This window comes from Danio rerio, chromosome 8 (assembly GCF_049306965.1).
Source record: "Danio rerio strain Tuebingen ecotype United States chromosome 8, GRCz12tu, whole genome shotgun sequence".
NCBI lineage: Eukaryota > Metazoa > Chordata > Actinopteri > Cypriniformes > Danionidae > Danio > Danio rerio.
Window position 1 is genome coordinate 27818064 of NC_133183.1, and position 15870 is coordinate 27833933.

At 34.3% G+C, this 15870-nt stretch overlaps 1 protein-coding gene across 4 annotated transcripts in view; it reads left to right on the forward strand.

Moving 5' to 3' along the window:
- Positions 1 to 15870, forward strand: part of sema3h (sema domain, immunoglobulin domain (Ig), short basic domain, secreted, (semaphorin) 3H) — a 45119-nt gene that overhangs the window by 6589 nt on the left and 22660 nt on the right. For all 4 annotated transcript variants that reach the window (XM_009303983.5, XM_073909099.1, NM_001328378.1 and 1 more), the window contains exons 2-8: positions 5350 to 5504; positions 7117 to 7179; positions 7336 to 7455; positions 9631 to 9724; positions 9841 to 9960; positions 10125 to 10270; positions 12074 to 12188. In XM_009303983.5, the coding sequence (XP_009302258.1) occupies positions 5350 to 5504; positions 7117 to 7179; positions 7336 to 7455; positions 9631 to 9724; positions 9841 to 9960; positions 10125 to 10270; positions 12074 to 12188 (813 nt within the window). The remainder of the gene's footprint in view (positions 1 to 5349; positions 5505 to 7116; positions 7180 to 7335; positions 7456 to 9630; positions 9725 to 9840; positions 9961 to 10124; positions 10271 to 12073; positions 12189 to 15870) is intronic.

The window sequence follows — 15870 nt, forward strand, 5'->3', positions numbered from 1 at the left end:
GCCAAGGTAAAATCATGGCATTTTAGTAAAAAAAATGTGTGTGAAGCCTGTTTTAAATTAAAAAAGGTGATACTGATAGATAAAAAGTAAATATAAAGTAATTGTTTCTTGGTGTTTTAAAGTAAAATATTGATCTCTAATGATTTTAATCATTATCATGATGTTCATATGAATATATTTGACATTTTTAAGTTATGTTATTTGCCATTTTGTGTTTCTAAAAGTCAATCTAAAAATGCAAATATGGTTAGAATATGGTCCATATTTGTCCATATTTTACCCAAATTTGGCTTGAAATAACTCAGAATATATTTAGAGTGGTTTAAGTATGTATAATGTTTCTTAGCTGTGTCACACGCCACACATTTGTGCTAATCGAGTAATCCCACATCAGTCCCTCTCATGACTGAACTAATCTAATGTTCAGATATACACTCACAGCTTGGCGTGGTTAAATATACAACACTAGCTCTGCATGTGGCTAAATATACCCTCAGCTGGCCATAGAATGATGGACAGAAGGGTTTGTGGCTCACTTTGCGAAAAAGACAGTTGTGGATACATCAATATGGTGTAAGACCATCAGAATGTCTCACAGTTTGTCTAATTTAGTTTATGACTGAAAAGGTCATGAGTCAAACTGATTACAGTTTAAGGCTACCACCAGATTCTAGACCACCTACTCATAAACATTCATACTTCCAGTTAAACATACACAAGACGGGTGGAAGATCAGCCCGTAATTCAAGTGAATTTAACACATACACACACACACACGTGTTACAAAGGCTTTACTGGGGAAAAAACAATATATTTCCTTACCATAACCCTACCCCTAAACCCTATTTATTTTCAAAACCTGTGACTAGTTTTTAATGTCAAAGATCCTGTTATGTATAATTCTTAAGCATTTTAAATTATGTGGGTTTACACAAGGCATGTACTCATAACTGACCTCAACATTGTAATATCTAGGTTATACCCATGTCATTGTACAAATGTGTGTCCTCGTAAACGACATAAACCAGTAAAAACACACATATAAATTACTTAATTCCTAAAAAATGAGTTTTCGGTACAGATTTTTGGTTTTCCTGAGATAAATGTAATGTGTTCCGTGACATTTACAAAATGTTTTATTGACATTGTTCTAAAGTTAAAATACATATTCATCAAGTTGTGCTGTTTTTGTCAACCTTCTAATGTTAATTAAATTTTTTTTTTTGCTGTAACTGTAGCAGGGTTGTTTCGATACTGATACCAGTATCTGAAATGCTTTGTTTTCAAATACTCACCAATATTAATGTCAAAACCTTCACAATATTGGTATATATTTGAAAACATAAACAGATCCGACATCATCTTTTTTAATGGGACATATGCCCACTAGCTTTGCTTAACACTGCAAACCCGGAGTCAGTTCTTCTACAGGAAGTTTTGAATTATTTTATAATATTTTATAAAGTTTTGGTAATTTTTCTGTATTATTCATATACATTTTTATATTTCTTAATACTTTACACAGATTTTTTATACAGTTATATTGTTAACTTTTGTCAGTTTATGTTGTTTGTTTTGTGGCTGATCTTGTTTAAAAGTACCCTAGTTCACTGTATGGGTTTGTTAATGTTTTATTTAGTATTTAAGTTTTATTAATTAAGTCTGAAGCAGACGGTTCATTCCGATGTGGCAACCTCTGATTAATAAAGGAACTTAGCTGAAAAAAAATGACTGAATGAATGAATGAAGTCTGAAGCACACCATTAAATAATTCTGCTAATTTATACAGAGCCAGTAGTATACAAAACTGTTTTTACAATTACACACTTAGGTATCAGATTAGTACTCAGTATCACTGACACCCTGAGCTTAGTTATCGGAATCGGTATTGGGAAGGGAAAAAGGGAGACATCCCTAAACTTTAGTACTTTGCTTTCATGTCTGACTTTATCTCACTGCGCACTCTATCACTAACACTGAAACTGGTGGGATGTGATGCTGGGTGAAACTTGACCTTTATAAATTGGATAATTGTTTTGTTCTTCATAATAAACTAAGTAGGGGTGTTCAAACCTGGTTACTGTCTTATAAAGTATAGCTCCAACTTCCTCAACACCTGGTTGAAAGTTTCTAGTATGTCTGCACTCCATTTCAAATTTTTATCCCCTTTACTTGCCAACTTCCTCCCATTTTGTTGACTTTCGTTGACGTGCCCACTACTAGAGGAACATCTGAATAAGTTTAAATAGAACACCCTATAATCCCTTGAACACTTGCAAACTACACACTGAATGCATGTCGCTGTTGTGCCGTCACAGTCGCATTGCATTATGATAGTAGCTGGATGTACATACAAAGGGTTGAGAGTATATCCATATAAACTTTCCTCATGTCTTTTGATGGAGTGAAACGCATTTTAAAAAGCTGGGGTAAAGTCTAGACAGGATACAGCTCTGGATACACACATCAATATAGCATCATTTTGTGATATTGCATCAGAATAATTAATATTTTTACAGTAATGTGATGGTTGGGCTTAGAGTTGGTGTGGAGGTAGGCGTTATTAAAATATAATTTATTAGGTAATTTAATAAATAACATTAATAATACTCCATACAACTACTGTTTTTACATTACTGTAGGGTTGGGTTTAGGGTTGAGATAGGGGTTAATAAAATACAATTAATGGGAAATTTAATAAATAGTATAAATGATTCTCATTAACAACAATTGTATCTGATCTAGCAACAAACAAAAAGCAGTGAAGATTCCCCGAATGAGAACAGGTTGACTAGCAGGATATGATTAGCTGGTTCAGGCTTAATTTGGGTCTAATTTATGCCGGACATCAGGGGCAGGATTAGACACACTGTACTCAGTGATCATTGATTGGGCTATTTTCACATGACAAAAGCTATTAGTGCTCAGCAACTATAAATCATTTGAAAAGGTAAAGTATATGACAATAAGTTTTGGGAATGGGAAACTGAAAAATCTTGAAAAAATTGAAAGCTGAAATGCACGACTGTCCTGGGTAAATGGGACAACTTGTCACTCTATACAGCTGCTCTGTGTAGGATCAATTTTTTTTTACTAGATGCAATATTCAAGAATAGGCAAAACCTGACCCCCCCTACACACACACTCGCATAACCATACAGTACACACATAAACATAAACACCCTTGTTGCCACAGCAACTGCCCCGAAGGAAAGGGGCAATGAGTAGAACTGGTGCTGCTGGGAAAAGCCAGGAATGTGTATGAGGTTGCAGGCTGTGGCAGATTGTGTTTAGGTCTTTCACGACAGCTGAAATTTTTGTGTGTGTGAATAAGTGAGAGAATACAACCTCCAACTAGAGATAAACATGCAAATCTATAAAGAGAAACCAATGCAATTCGTATGTTAATTGTCTGTGAGTGTGTTTTTGATGTATTACTATATGACGCTACATTCTCACATCGATGAATTCATTTCCCATCATTCTCAGGGCAGGTTTTCAGTCTCTTTGTCTGTTCTACTCATCTCGTGGGTTATTTTATCTCTTCGTCTGTCTCGTCAGCTGTTCAGATTTTTGGAACAGGTTATACTGACCAAAGGTGAGTCTGTCTGGCCCAAATATAAGTTTATTTGAGTTCATTGTAATTTGGTGGTTTACTCAATGGCTGTGTTTTTAGTAATGCTCTCTCCAGTGGCCTGGAACTTTCAGTTGTTAATAACAACTATAAAAGCCTCATAAACGTGGCTCATATGAGTCATGCACTATATTCCAGGGGCCAGATTAACTAAATGGGAAAGCACTGATGGGTAAGGAAAGTTCTGTGAGTGATCTACTGACAATGGGCATTAAATAATAGTGAAATACAGTAAACTGACATCCACAAACAATCAGGAATAATGTTATGTTCATTCATTTAATACTCTTCTATTATGCATTTTGAGTCTGGAAAGGAAAATCCCAGGTTGGATACAGTAATTGGAAAAGATAGGTTGAAATAATTCAGTTTTTATCCAGCAAATAATGTTTTAAATTGTGGTCAAATTTTGGTCCATCAAAGCTATTGTATATCTTTATAACATTTGGGATATATACTGTAAAAAGTCAAATAGGCAGTAAATAGGCAGTTTTCCGTATTTTGTAGTTCATCTTTTTTTTTTTTTTTTTTTGAATCTCATTATAAGATCTTGGTAATATTTTGACAAGTTTTAACCAAAAATGTTGCAAAAAGTGACCTTCATCAACATTTTTAATAGTTCAAAGCAGAGATGCCCGAAATAGGGCCCCTGTGCCAAAGTTGGCACATGGTAACGTTTGATTTGGCCCACCATCCAATCAGAGAAGAGAGTGGGGCGAATGCCTTTAACTGAGATCGTCATTTTCTAATATAACATGACCTTTTTTGATTCTTTTGTTTCAATGAAATATTGTAAATTATTCTTATTTTCAAAAATACTGTCAATCTGTGGAACAGCAAGACAAGGTGCAGCTTGACTTGTATATTCAGCATTGAACTCTATTCTGTTATAAATGGGATTGTTTTTGTTGTGTTATTAATTTATTATAAAAATACTGCATTAGTTAATATAAAGTAAGGATTTCTAGTTATTTTAAAACGTTATTAATTACTCATAGCAACATCAATGTAATACAGTTTGGTATATTTACACAGCCCTCAATCAAGTTTGGTTTTCGTTCCCTTATAAGAAAACATTTAGACACCCCTGGTTTAAAGTGATATGTTGTCTGGGTTGGTGTTGTATATTATGGTACAGAACCCTTTTTCTGTTATTTTACAGACTTATTTCTCTGTATATATTATTTCTTATACATGATATTATTTTGCACTACTAAAATGTCAATAAAAGTCATTTAGCTAAACTATAGAGTTGAATTTTCAACATCAAAAGTTGAAAAAAGTGCAGAGATCAAGGTCCCATAATGCAATTCACAACCACAAATAACTGAAAAACACAAAATACAGAAACTCTTAATTAACAAATATTTTTACAGTGTAAAGCAGGAGTTGTAGACCATATTATGAAATTTATTACATTTTTTTAAATTTCATATTCTTATATTTATATTGTGTTATTTCATATTGAAAGTGTGTAAAAAACTAAGAGGATACATTTTCCAAGGTTTTTCAGTAGAAGTGGGATGGATCTTCTTTTCCCAGTACAAAGCAATAAAGCTAAATTGCGTTGTCTTTATTGGCCTGTCAGATTTAAAGGATGATTCGCGATTAGAAGCAGAAATTATGCTTACAAGCTGAACTCAGATCAGTCAAAAGTGTCTTCAATCATAACACAAATGTCTAAAGTAACAAATCTGTTTGTTTCTCTGTCTCAGAGCTGATGCGCAGCGGCAGACTCGTGTCTCTTTCTATGCCTGCTGGCGATCTGAACTCTCTGCTGCCGGATGAAGATGGACGCCGCCTTTACATCGGTATGAAGGACCATCTGCTGTCCACAAGTCTGGATGATATTACTCAGAACCCCCGCAAGGTATGTACACACACCCACACCCATACACACATACTAACACTCACTAGTATAACGACAGTTCACCCAACAATATATATTCTGTCATTATATACTCAACAATGTAACAAAATGCTAACATGTTGATATTGTCCGTACAATAAAAGCATGGTCTCTTACGCTCAGGAAATGTAAAACTCCGCAATAAGACCATTGTACATGTTACATTACACCTTTTACATTCCACAAAAAGTCCTTTATTGTGGAAAACAGCTGTTTATATAAAAAAAATATATTAGTTTAAGAACTGACCACTGAAATTCAATTCATCTTTATTTCTATAGCCCTTTTACAATGTAGATTGTGTCAAAGCAGCTTAACATAGACATTTTAGTACATTGAAACTGTGTCAGTCCAGTTTTCAGAGTTGAAGTTCAGTTTAGTTCAGTTCAGTGTGGTTGATTTTACTGCTGAAAGTCCAAACACTGAAGATCACATCCATTGATGCACACCTCCACAAGTCCTAAACCAATCAAGCCAGTGGCAGCAGTGGGGAGGAACAAAATTCATCAATTGATGAAAGTGAGGGGAAAAAAAACTTGAGAGATACCAGGCTCTGTTGGGCACGACCATTTCTCCTCTTGCCAAACTTCTTGTGCAGAGTTGCAGTCCAGGCACCAGAGGCTGGAAAATGCTAGACATCCATTGTGGAGAAATGCAGGTGTTAGTAGGCCACTGGTGGGTGTTCAGGCAGGCCCAAAGGATCAATAGCCGCAATTCCACTATTGCACTTAAAGCGAGCAAGCCAGGGCCAGTCGTGTTTCCACTGTCACTTTTGTGGCCTTATCAGGCCAAAGCGGGGCTTTCTTGGGGCCAGCGGCCAGCTTTTTTCAGCTCGGCGAATACCTTGGGCCAAAGAGGGCCCAGTTGGGGTTTCAGGGCTGAGTGAAAGGAGAGGCGGATTTGCCCAAGTCTGGTAAAGTGGAGTCTTGACTTTCACCGTGGTCTTTCAGGAATCAGTCTCGCACTCTCCGCTCCTCCATGACCACCACAGCATTAGCTCAGGATACAGCCTGGTCCAGGATTATGGATACCTTGGCATCATTTCATCATTTTGAAAGGATTTCAAGGGAGACAAAAATGGTTCTTCTATGGCATCCCTGTATAAGCCCATGTACTTTTCATACATTTTATAAAGGTAGATGTCTCTGCTCACCATTTGTTTTCTTTTATTACATAAAGTGATGATTTTATTTTATTTAATGGCATAAAAAATGGACAAGAATGCTTCCATTCACCAATTCCCAGTAAACCTAATCCAGCCTTTTTTAAATTAATATGAAAACTAAAATTTATTGCATGATCACTTTTTTCTAATGTTGCCTAAATGAGCCTACGTGAGTATTTCTGCATGTGTGACAACGAGTGTGTATAATAAGAGCCCATCCCTGCTTTTCTACATAACTAAGTGTGTATTCATAATGATTTAATCTGAGCAATTCCAGACTGGCATCCAGCTGTAATTCCTCACATGATACATGATGAAATCAGCAAATGCATCAACATTTAAAATGACTAAGAGTTTTTTTAAGCACACTTGTGCAACAAATTTTTCACCATGTGTCTTGTATTTCAGATATACTGGCCTGCAAATCCAGATCGGATCCAGGACTGTACAATGGCTGGAAAAACCCTGGAGGTATAATAAAAGTCTTTTTCTGAATGGTTTAATCACAGTAAATAAAATATTTTCAGTTAATTTTCTGTTTTAGTCTGGACTTTTTATTTCTTAAAGGCCAAATAGTGTCATAAGCAGACGTTGTTCATGACTGATAGTTTCCTGTTCATGTCACAGATGGACTGTGCTAACTTTCTGCGTGTGTTAGAGCGGTATAACCAAACACACCTTTATGCCTGTGGGACTGGAGCGTTCAACCCTCGCTGTGCCTTCATCCCTACCAACCTCTTCCTCCGGGTAAAAACAAAATAACTATATTTGTCAGGACATACAGCATTCCCTAAGTAACTTAGAAGGAAGTGTCAAATAGATATTAAAAATGTAACACTGTTGTTTAAGTACCAATTCTCACTACTAACTACTGATTATTACCTGCCCGGTAATAAGATATTGTCTATTTATTAGTACTTATAAAGTATGATCTTATTTTACATCCATAATTCTACTGTATAATACACAAAACCAACTACTACACTAATTATAAGCAGCACATTAGTAGTTTATTGAGCTTAAATTCACAGTAAATGGTCTGGCATACAATAGTATATAGTAATAGCAGAAATTGTAGAATAAAATAAAGTGTGCCTATGAAGTTATTATAGATGAGCAGTGTTGGGGAAAGTTACCTTAAAGTAATGCATTACAGTATTGAGTTACTCCCCAAAAAAGTAGCTTAGTTACTTAGTTACTTTTTATGTTACTTTTGAGTTACTGGCTGAGACTTAATGTTTCATAACTTGCAGGATTGTTTTCTTCTTTTTTTTTAAGTAAAGAAGCTCTGAGATTGATATGCACCATATAGCCTACGCCTTCGCTTACCATGAAAGAAAACATCAAAATATAATAATGTAGGATAATCTTATCTTCTGATAACTTCCTGACCCTCGAGCTATATGCCATATATACAGATTAACGGAAGTGTAAAGCAATGTGTTTGCTACATTTGTACTTTTGGTCTTATTGGAGTAAAATTACTGTCAATTGAGACTATAATGTTCTTTTCCCTTTTTTTAAACCATTTAGAATGTTGAGAAAACTTCCATCTCAGAAATGTAAGGCTCTGCCATCTTGGTATTTGCCTGTTTCTGCATTCTCTCATTGAATGTGGGATTCAGCGTGACTATGTTCATTTTAATGTAATGTCTAATATGTTTTTAATTCAGCTGTTTATTTTGGTAACACTTTATTTTGATGGTCCATTTGAGTATTAGTAGACTGTCTGCTTAATATCTGTTGATACTGCTCATTTAACTGACTATAAGAAACTTTGCAAGTACATGTCAACTTACACTAACCCTAACCCCAAGCTAACAGTCTACTTATAATCTAATGAAAATGGCATGTAGATTCAATGTAACTTAAATTCAAATTCAAAATAAAGTGTGCCCTAATTTTTTATAAGCTAATTAATTAAACCAAAAAGTAACTCACATTACAATTTTTTAAAAAGCAGCTCAAATATATTACTTTTTTAAAGTACTGCATTACTTCACTCGTTACTCAGAAAAGTAAAATTATCACATAACTCCTGTTTCTTGTAATGCATTACCTTAACACTGTAAATGAGTAATATAAAATATGAAAAATTGAAAATTCAGTTTCTTTGGATTTGTGATTTATAGTTTTGTGTTTGAGTAAAGCATCATTTTTGTTTTATTCATTAATTTACTGATGAAATTTCTTTCAAATTAAATATTAAAATGTTGCCACTTGTAGCATTTTTGTATTATTTATTAAAAAATATATATTTCAGATCATTATTTTATCATTTTTATAATTATTTTATTGTTTCAAAGCATTATTGTATGAGTTAATTATACCATCCTTTCGCATTTAACAACAAAAGTGTTACAGATACAAACTGTTAAATATTTATAAAAAAAAAAAAAAACACGGCTAGCACTGTTGCTTTACAGAAAGAAGGTTGCTCGTTCGATTCCTGGCTGGGTCAGTTGGCGTTTCTGTGTGGAGTTTGCATGTTCTCCCCGTGTTTGCGTAGGTTCCCTCAAGGTGCTCTGGTTTCCCCCACAGTCCAATGACATGTGCTGTAGGTGAATTGAATAAACTAAAATTGACTGTAGTGTGTGTAAATGTTAGAGTGTATGGGTGTTTCCCAGTAACTGGGTTGCTGCTGGAAGGGCATCCGCTGTGTAAAACATATGCTGGATAAGTTGGCAGTTCATTTCACTATGATTGATTAAGAGACTAATCCGAAGGAAAATAAATGAATTAAATTCAATTTAAAATTAATAAGTTACCTTGAGAATATGCAAACATACTGTAAATAAAGCTAAACATTGTAATATTGAAATAATAAAATAAATAAATAACTAAAGAATTAAACAAGCTTAAACTATTACAAAAACATGTAGAAATAAAATCATTTGAACAACTGAACAACCTTTTTTTTAGGCTGAGGAGCAAACACTGCAGGATGAAGACACTGAATCAGGGAGAGGAAAATGTCCTTTCGACCCTCACCAGAGAACAGCAACCGCCATCATAGGTGAGACGGCATGTTTACAGTTTGTCTGCAGTTTATATGTTTGTGTAAGAACATGCCAGTGTAACTCTGATCTAAATCTCTCTGTGTATGTGTGTCTGTTTTTTTTTCTTTTTCAGACGGAGAATTGTACGCAGGCATCTCATCTGACTTTCTAAGCCATGATACTGCGTTTATTCGAAGTCTGGGGGAGCGACATGTGATTCGCACCGAACAATACGACTCTACGTGGCTGCAAGGTGACACATGTGTAAATGTACACATTCACCTCAGCTAACACTCTTAGCACTAATGAAAATACACACTGTATGTTGTTGACAGTGCGCTCTATCAGTTAAACACAAGGGAATGCAATCGCAAAAACAGATTCATGTGTTAGCTAACAGTATTTTTGTCTCTGCAGGCGCTGAATTTGTGCATGTTACAGCGATGTCAGAGAGTGATAACGAGGAGGATGATAAAGTCTACGTGTTCTTCACTGAGCGCGCTCAGGAAGCAGAAGGGGCTGCTGGGAAGGTCCTGTATTCCAGAGTGGCCCGCGTCTGTAAGGTATCTAGCAGTGTGCTCCTACGTGCCCGACTGCACTTGTGTGTCCCTCTGCCTGTTTGGCCACCTCTGCGAATCTGATAGGAAGTCCTGGGTGACATAACTATAAAATGTATTGCATGTATGAGTATATAATTATAATATTGTATGTAAATTATATATAAACATAATTATATATGATAAAACCAAAAAATGTAGTAATAATTCTAAGAGTTTAAGCACACATTTTTTTTTTAAAATGAGAAATCATACTGTAATTTTGACTGTGAAGAATTATTAATAGTAGCATTACAAAAGTACCATAGTAGTATTGTGCTAAAGTGCTAATGCCATTGAACCGCTACACTGAAGAATGCTTTTCTTACTTTTGTCTTATTTCTTGTCCTAATATCTTAAACATTCTTAAATAAAGAAACATTTTCTAGACAAGTACACTCAAAAAATTATTCAAAGATACTTCCTTGGAATTACTTGTTTTTAAGAAAAGAGATTGTAAACAATTTATTTGGGTTGAATTTAAACTAGCAAGTAAAGTTGAACATTACAAAATTTTATTTATTTGTTTAAATTAAATTACATTTTATTTTCAGTGTATACATTATTATTATTATTATTATTATTATTATTATTATTATTATTATTGTTATTATGTTTCTTTATTTAACCAGTTCAAAACCCATTAAGATCGAGATCGAGATCTCATTAACAAGGGTGACCTGGCTACGATGTCTGCAACACATGACTTATGCAAAAAATAAATCAATAACAATTATATAAAATACAGTTTGGTTATTCAGTCATACCACATTACATTATATAAATACCACATACATTGAAATATGTTGTTTGTTTGATTTAATCAGGATGAGCTTAGATATTTTCAGTTCAGACAGAAGAATATTCCAGCATGAGGGGGCAGCATGACATACATTTCACTTGAACGTAGGGCATAATGGCTAATATTGTATTGTTTTCAAGTAAAAAATCAAGTGTTTCTTCTTCTTAAAACAAGCTAAAAACCAATATACCAATGGGATAAGTTGTTTTCAGTTTGAAATATAATTACTTTTTTTGCAGCATATATATATATATATATATATATATATATATATATATATATATATATATGTGTGTGTGTGTGTGTGTGTGTGTGTGTGTGTGTGTGTGTGTGTGTGTGTGTGTGTATATAAACATGTATGTTTGTGTGTGTGTCATACAAAATATGATTACCTTAAAAATACACCACAGTATTTATATCTGCATTAAAGAACCCAATCCTAAAACACAGTATTGATGGTATTTACATGTGCAAAAAATTATGGTGTTAGCAGGGAACATATTAAAAAAATGGTATTAGAAAAACGTGTAAAGAAAAACTGTATTTGCAGAACAAATGTCTAAGAAAGATGGTATTAACAGGGCAAATCTCTAAAAACATGGTATTAGTAGGGCAGATATCTAAACATGTGGTATTAGTTGGACATACAGTATTAGGTAAAACATGGTATTAAACTATTACATGTACAAAAAAATGTGGTATTATTGGGGTTAAACATAATGCCATATGGTGACATGCCCAAAAACATGATATTAGCAGGCCACATGTTCAAAATAAATTTTATTAACATCAGAATACATCTGAATATATATTTAAATAATATTTTAACAATATCTGTGCTACATTCTGCAAATCCTTAAAGTCATAAAATATGTAGTTTTAGTTAGAGTAAACCTAAAAAAATAATCAAAAAACAAATATTCTGGTATTATTTCAGTGTGTCCATCTCTCTTTCTGTCCTTTTCTAGAATGATATTGGCGGTCAGCGTAGTTTGGTTAATAAATGGAGCACTTTTCAGAAAGCTCGTATCGTTTGCTCTGTACCAGGACCTGACGGCATACAGACACACTTCGACAAACTCCGTAAGTAATACACACACATCAACAGCTTAAGTAAATATCTAATTAAATAAGACTTCAAGATAAGCTTGAGCATCTTTTAAAAAAATAATTTACACATATGACACATTGTATGTGTGTATATACGTAGGTGTGTGTGTTTGTGTGTCATATGCCCCAACTTTCCTGATTTATGGAACAAAGTTTATCAGTACGCACATACGCTCCACGCACACAGACACACAATCAGACAGAAACCGGTTTCTTATCAATCAGTCTATGTAAACAAAGCCTTTGCATAGAATAAACAATTCCTGAATCCTCATTCTGACCGACGTTTTACTATAATCTTATAACTCACATTATATCTGTAAGATATACCTTTTAAAACCCACGCATATTCTAATGTTCATCTCAGATATCAGACGACTACATTGAAGAGTGAGCAGGTCCACGCGAATGCAACACAAAACCCAACAATAATCACAAATCAGGAACAGCTTCCATATCTGACTGGAACTTTATCAAATCAGCGAGCGTCTCAGAACAGAACTAGTCATTGTCCAGCGCCATGCTAATCTGTAAACAGCTCAGTTTACGTAATTTGTTTAACTGTGCATGTCCAGTTTTGTTCAACGGTTGGAGAGCTGTGAAATCTGTTTATTTCTAGGCCTTCTGAAGTATTTAGAAGATGCACAACAGCTACATTTTTCCCGGCTAACACTTTCATGTTTACTTTGGCTTGCGAATGGTAAACGTTTAATGAATTTATAAGTTAAACATGCTGTGATGGTAATAAGCATCTTGTCTGTGGTGTACTTTTGCTCTATGGTGGTAATCTTTAAGGATTCTCTTCTCTGTGGTGTTTACATTGTGCTCTACAGCCCCTAAACCACTACATCTCCCATAATCTCCCTCTACATCGCGCACCCTCATGTGTCCCTGGTTATGATGGCTCGGACCACACTGCAGACAGTCAATGTTAATCAAGGAGAATGAGTTTATATGACTGAACTTGCATAAACTGATGGTCAGATGTGAGTGAATCAGAGGAGAGCTTGATTTATTGTGTGTGCTTATGAACAAAATGGAACTTATGAATATCGATTAGATCTTAAAAGAAAAAAGTGACTGGCGTATGTTTTGGTTTGCAAGATTGAAGGTCCTCCAGAATGCGTCACGGTCTGGTGTGAATCTGGCGTAAGCTTAGATAATGTTCGTGTTTTTGTTTGTGTGAGGGTGATGCTGACAGTTTCTGTGGCTCTGATTTTGAAGCTGAGCTAAGTTTGTGTGGCGTATCTTCAGTTTTGGATTTTTAACCATGCTTACTTGATTTGTCATATGAGTGGGTTTAGCTGCAATTAGTCTGAGTGTGCATTTGTCAAAAGTTTAAGCTTAGAATATCATTTTTATATTTTTGAAAGAAGTCCTAAGATTAATGCCACATTTATTTGATTAAAAGCCGTTAAACAGTAACATTGTGAAATATTATTACAATGTAAATAAGCTATTTTGTATTTTGAAATTTTAAAAATGTCTCTTTTTTTAAATAGTAAAAAACCCATAAACATATAGACATATAGGTTTCATACAACATAGACAATCATTCTTGCAAGCATACACTTTTCAGTTTCGTAAATATGTTTCAGCCAACTAGTAATTAGCACCTCTCATATACTTGCCAACACAGGTTTTTACTTCATGTGGTCATTAGCAAGAGTTAATATATGCAGGTCATACACATTTATTGTCACATAGCAGCTCAGTTTTCTTGATTAGGGGAGAGCCGGGACAAAAGTAACATTTTTCATTAACAAAAAAAAAAATAAATAAAATAAAATAAAATAAATATATTTTTGCTGTAGTAACTAACTTACAACAGTGTTCTATCAAAATCAGGTCTTATTTTGTATCAGTGTAGAAAAACTTCAATATAACTTGCACAATATAAAGTTGCACAGTGTTACCTTTAACCCCATCAGCAGGGACGAAAGTAACACACGGGTGGGTCAATAGACAACACAATTTGCTAGATTTTTTGGCTTAATCTTGTTTATTTTAAATATATCTGACTATGACCTTGTTCATTTTCACTGTACACATATTTTGTCTTTTATTTTTGCAAAAAAATATTAAAGTGCATTTCATTTTAAACTTCAGCTCCATTAAATGTTTCAAAAGCAATTCAACAATGCAATATTTTACTATTTTCTATTTATATACATTTTTTAAAACATCTAAATCCAAACAATGCAAACTCTAATGTGGAAGCAAAAAATAAGGTTTGTCTATTAGCAGTTGGACATAAATAACTTACTTTTGTCCCCACAGGAACTCCATTTAAACCTGATTTACTTTTAAACTAAAAAACTAAGACATTGCAAACTTTAGGATTAGTTTCTGCTCTAAATAACATGTAGATTAATCATTAGTGTGACACATAAAAAGAGAAACACAACTTGTTATAAGTAAAAAAGAACCGCTTAATTTTCTTTTTGCACTTTTAAACAAAAATTTGGAGAGGGTGGAACGCAGCCCAGAAAATCGCATGGTATTTGACAGCTTCATCAAGGGTTGCAAGCTGAATGTGCTTTTATGTGCCCGGAAAGCAAATGTTGTCAAGTGTATCTGTCTCCGGACTTCAAGACAGGGGCATAACATGAAAACTTGCAGTCATTGAGATCCCATTAAACCATTTTCACCAAACGTTTTCATGAGTTTTCTCCAAATTTATCCACAACCAATTCATTTGATATGAATCGCCCTATATGGTTGCAAATAACAGTACAATGGCAAGTGAGTCAATAATAGTACGTTAATAACTGTGCTGGTTGGGTTTAGGGTTGAGGAAGGTGTAGACGTTAATAACTATGATGGTTTGGTTAAGGGTAGGTGTAGTTGTAGATTGTTGGGTTTATGTTTGGGGTAGGTATAGACGTTAATAACAATGATGGTTGGGTTTAGGGTTGTGGTAGGTATAGACATTAATAACTTTAATGCTTGGGTTTAGGTGTGGAGTAGGTGTAGATGTTAATAACGGATGTACAGCGCCATCTTGCCACAACATAGTTTTGAAATGTGGGTCTCCATAACTTCAAGTTATGCTTATAACGTACTTCAAGTTATGCCCATTCATGTTACGTCGCTTTGTTACCTTCGTCACCCTAAATGCGCTGCATTTCTGAACCACCTGATGGGATACATACTGCTGCTTGTATGTTTGTGTTAATAAACTAAATGTACAATAAAAGTTATTGTGTTAATAACTATTTTAAAAATATAAACAAACGAAATCAAGAACCAGTGGGTGCAAACTTTTAAACGAAATGAAGATGTTCAATTTTTTTTTTCCTTATTTTGTTGAAACATCAATTTAATACTGCTCTTTGGAAAATCGAAAGATACTTGCATGGTTTTGGCAAGAAAAATGTAGCATAATTTACCTTGAGGCTTCAATTGCAAAAGTTTTCACCCCCAGGCTCTTAACGGATTGTGTTTCCTTTTGGAGCATTAGTGAGAATTTGAACCTTTTAATAAATTCATCCTTTTAATAGTGTTTGAGTTTTTCGATTGTTCTGGTTGTAAAAGGATGAATGTCAACATCACACAGTCACTGCTGAAAAGGGTTTAAATACACAAAAGATGCTGGAAAACCGAAGATTTCAGATATAGTTTAACTGTTCAGAACAAACAAGAGACTTCAATC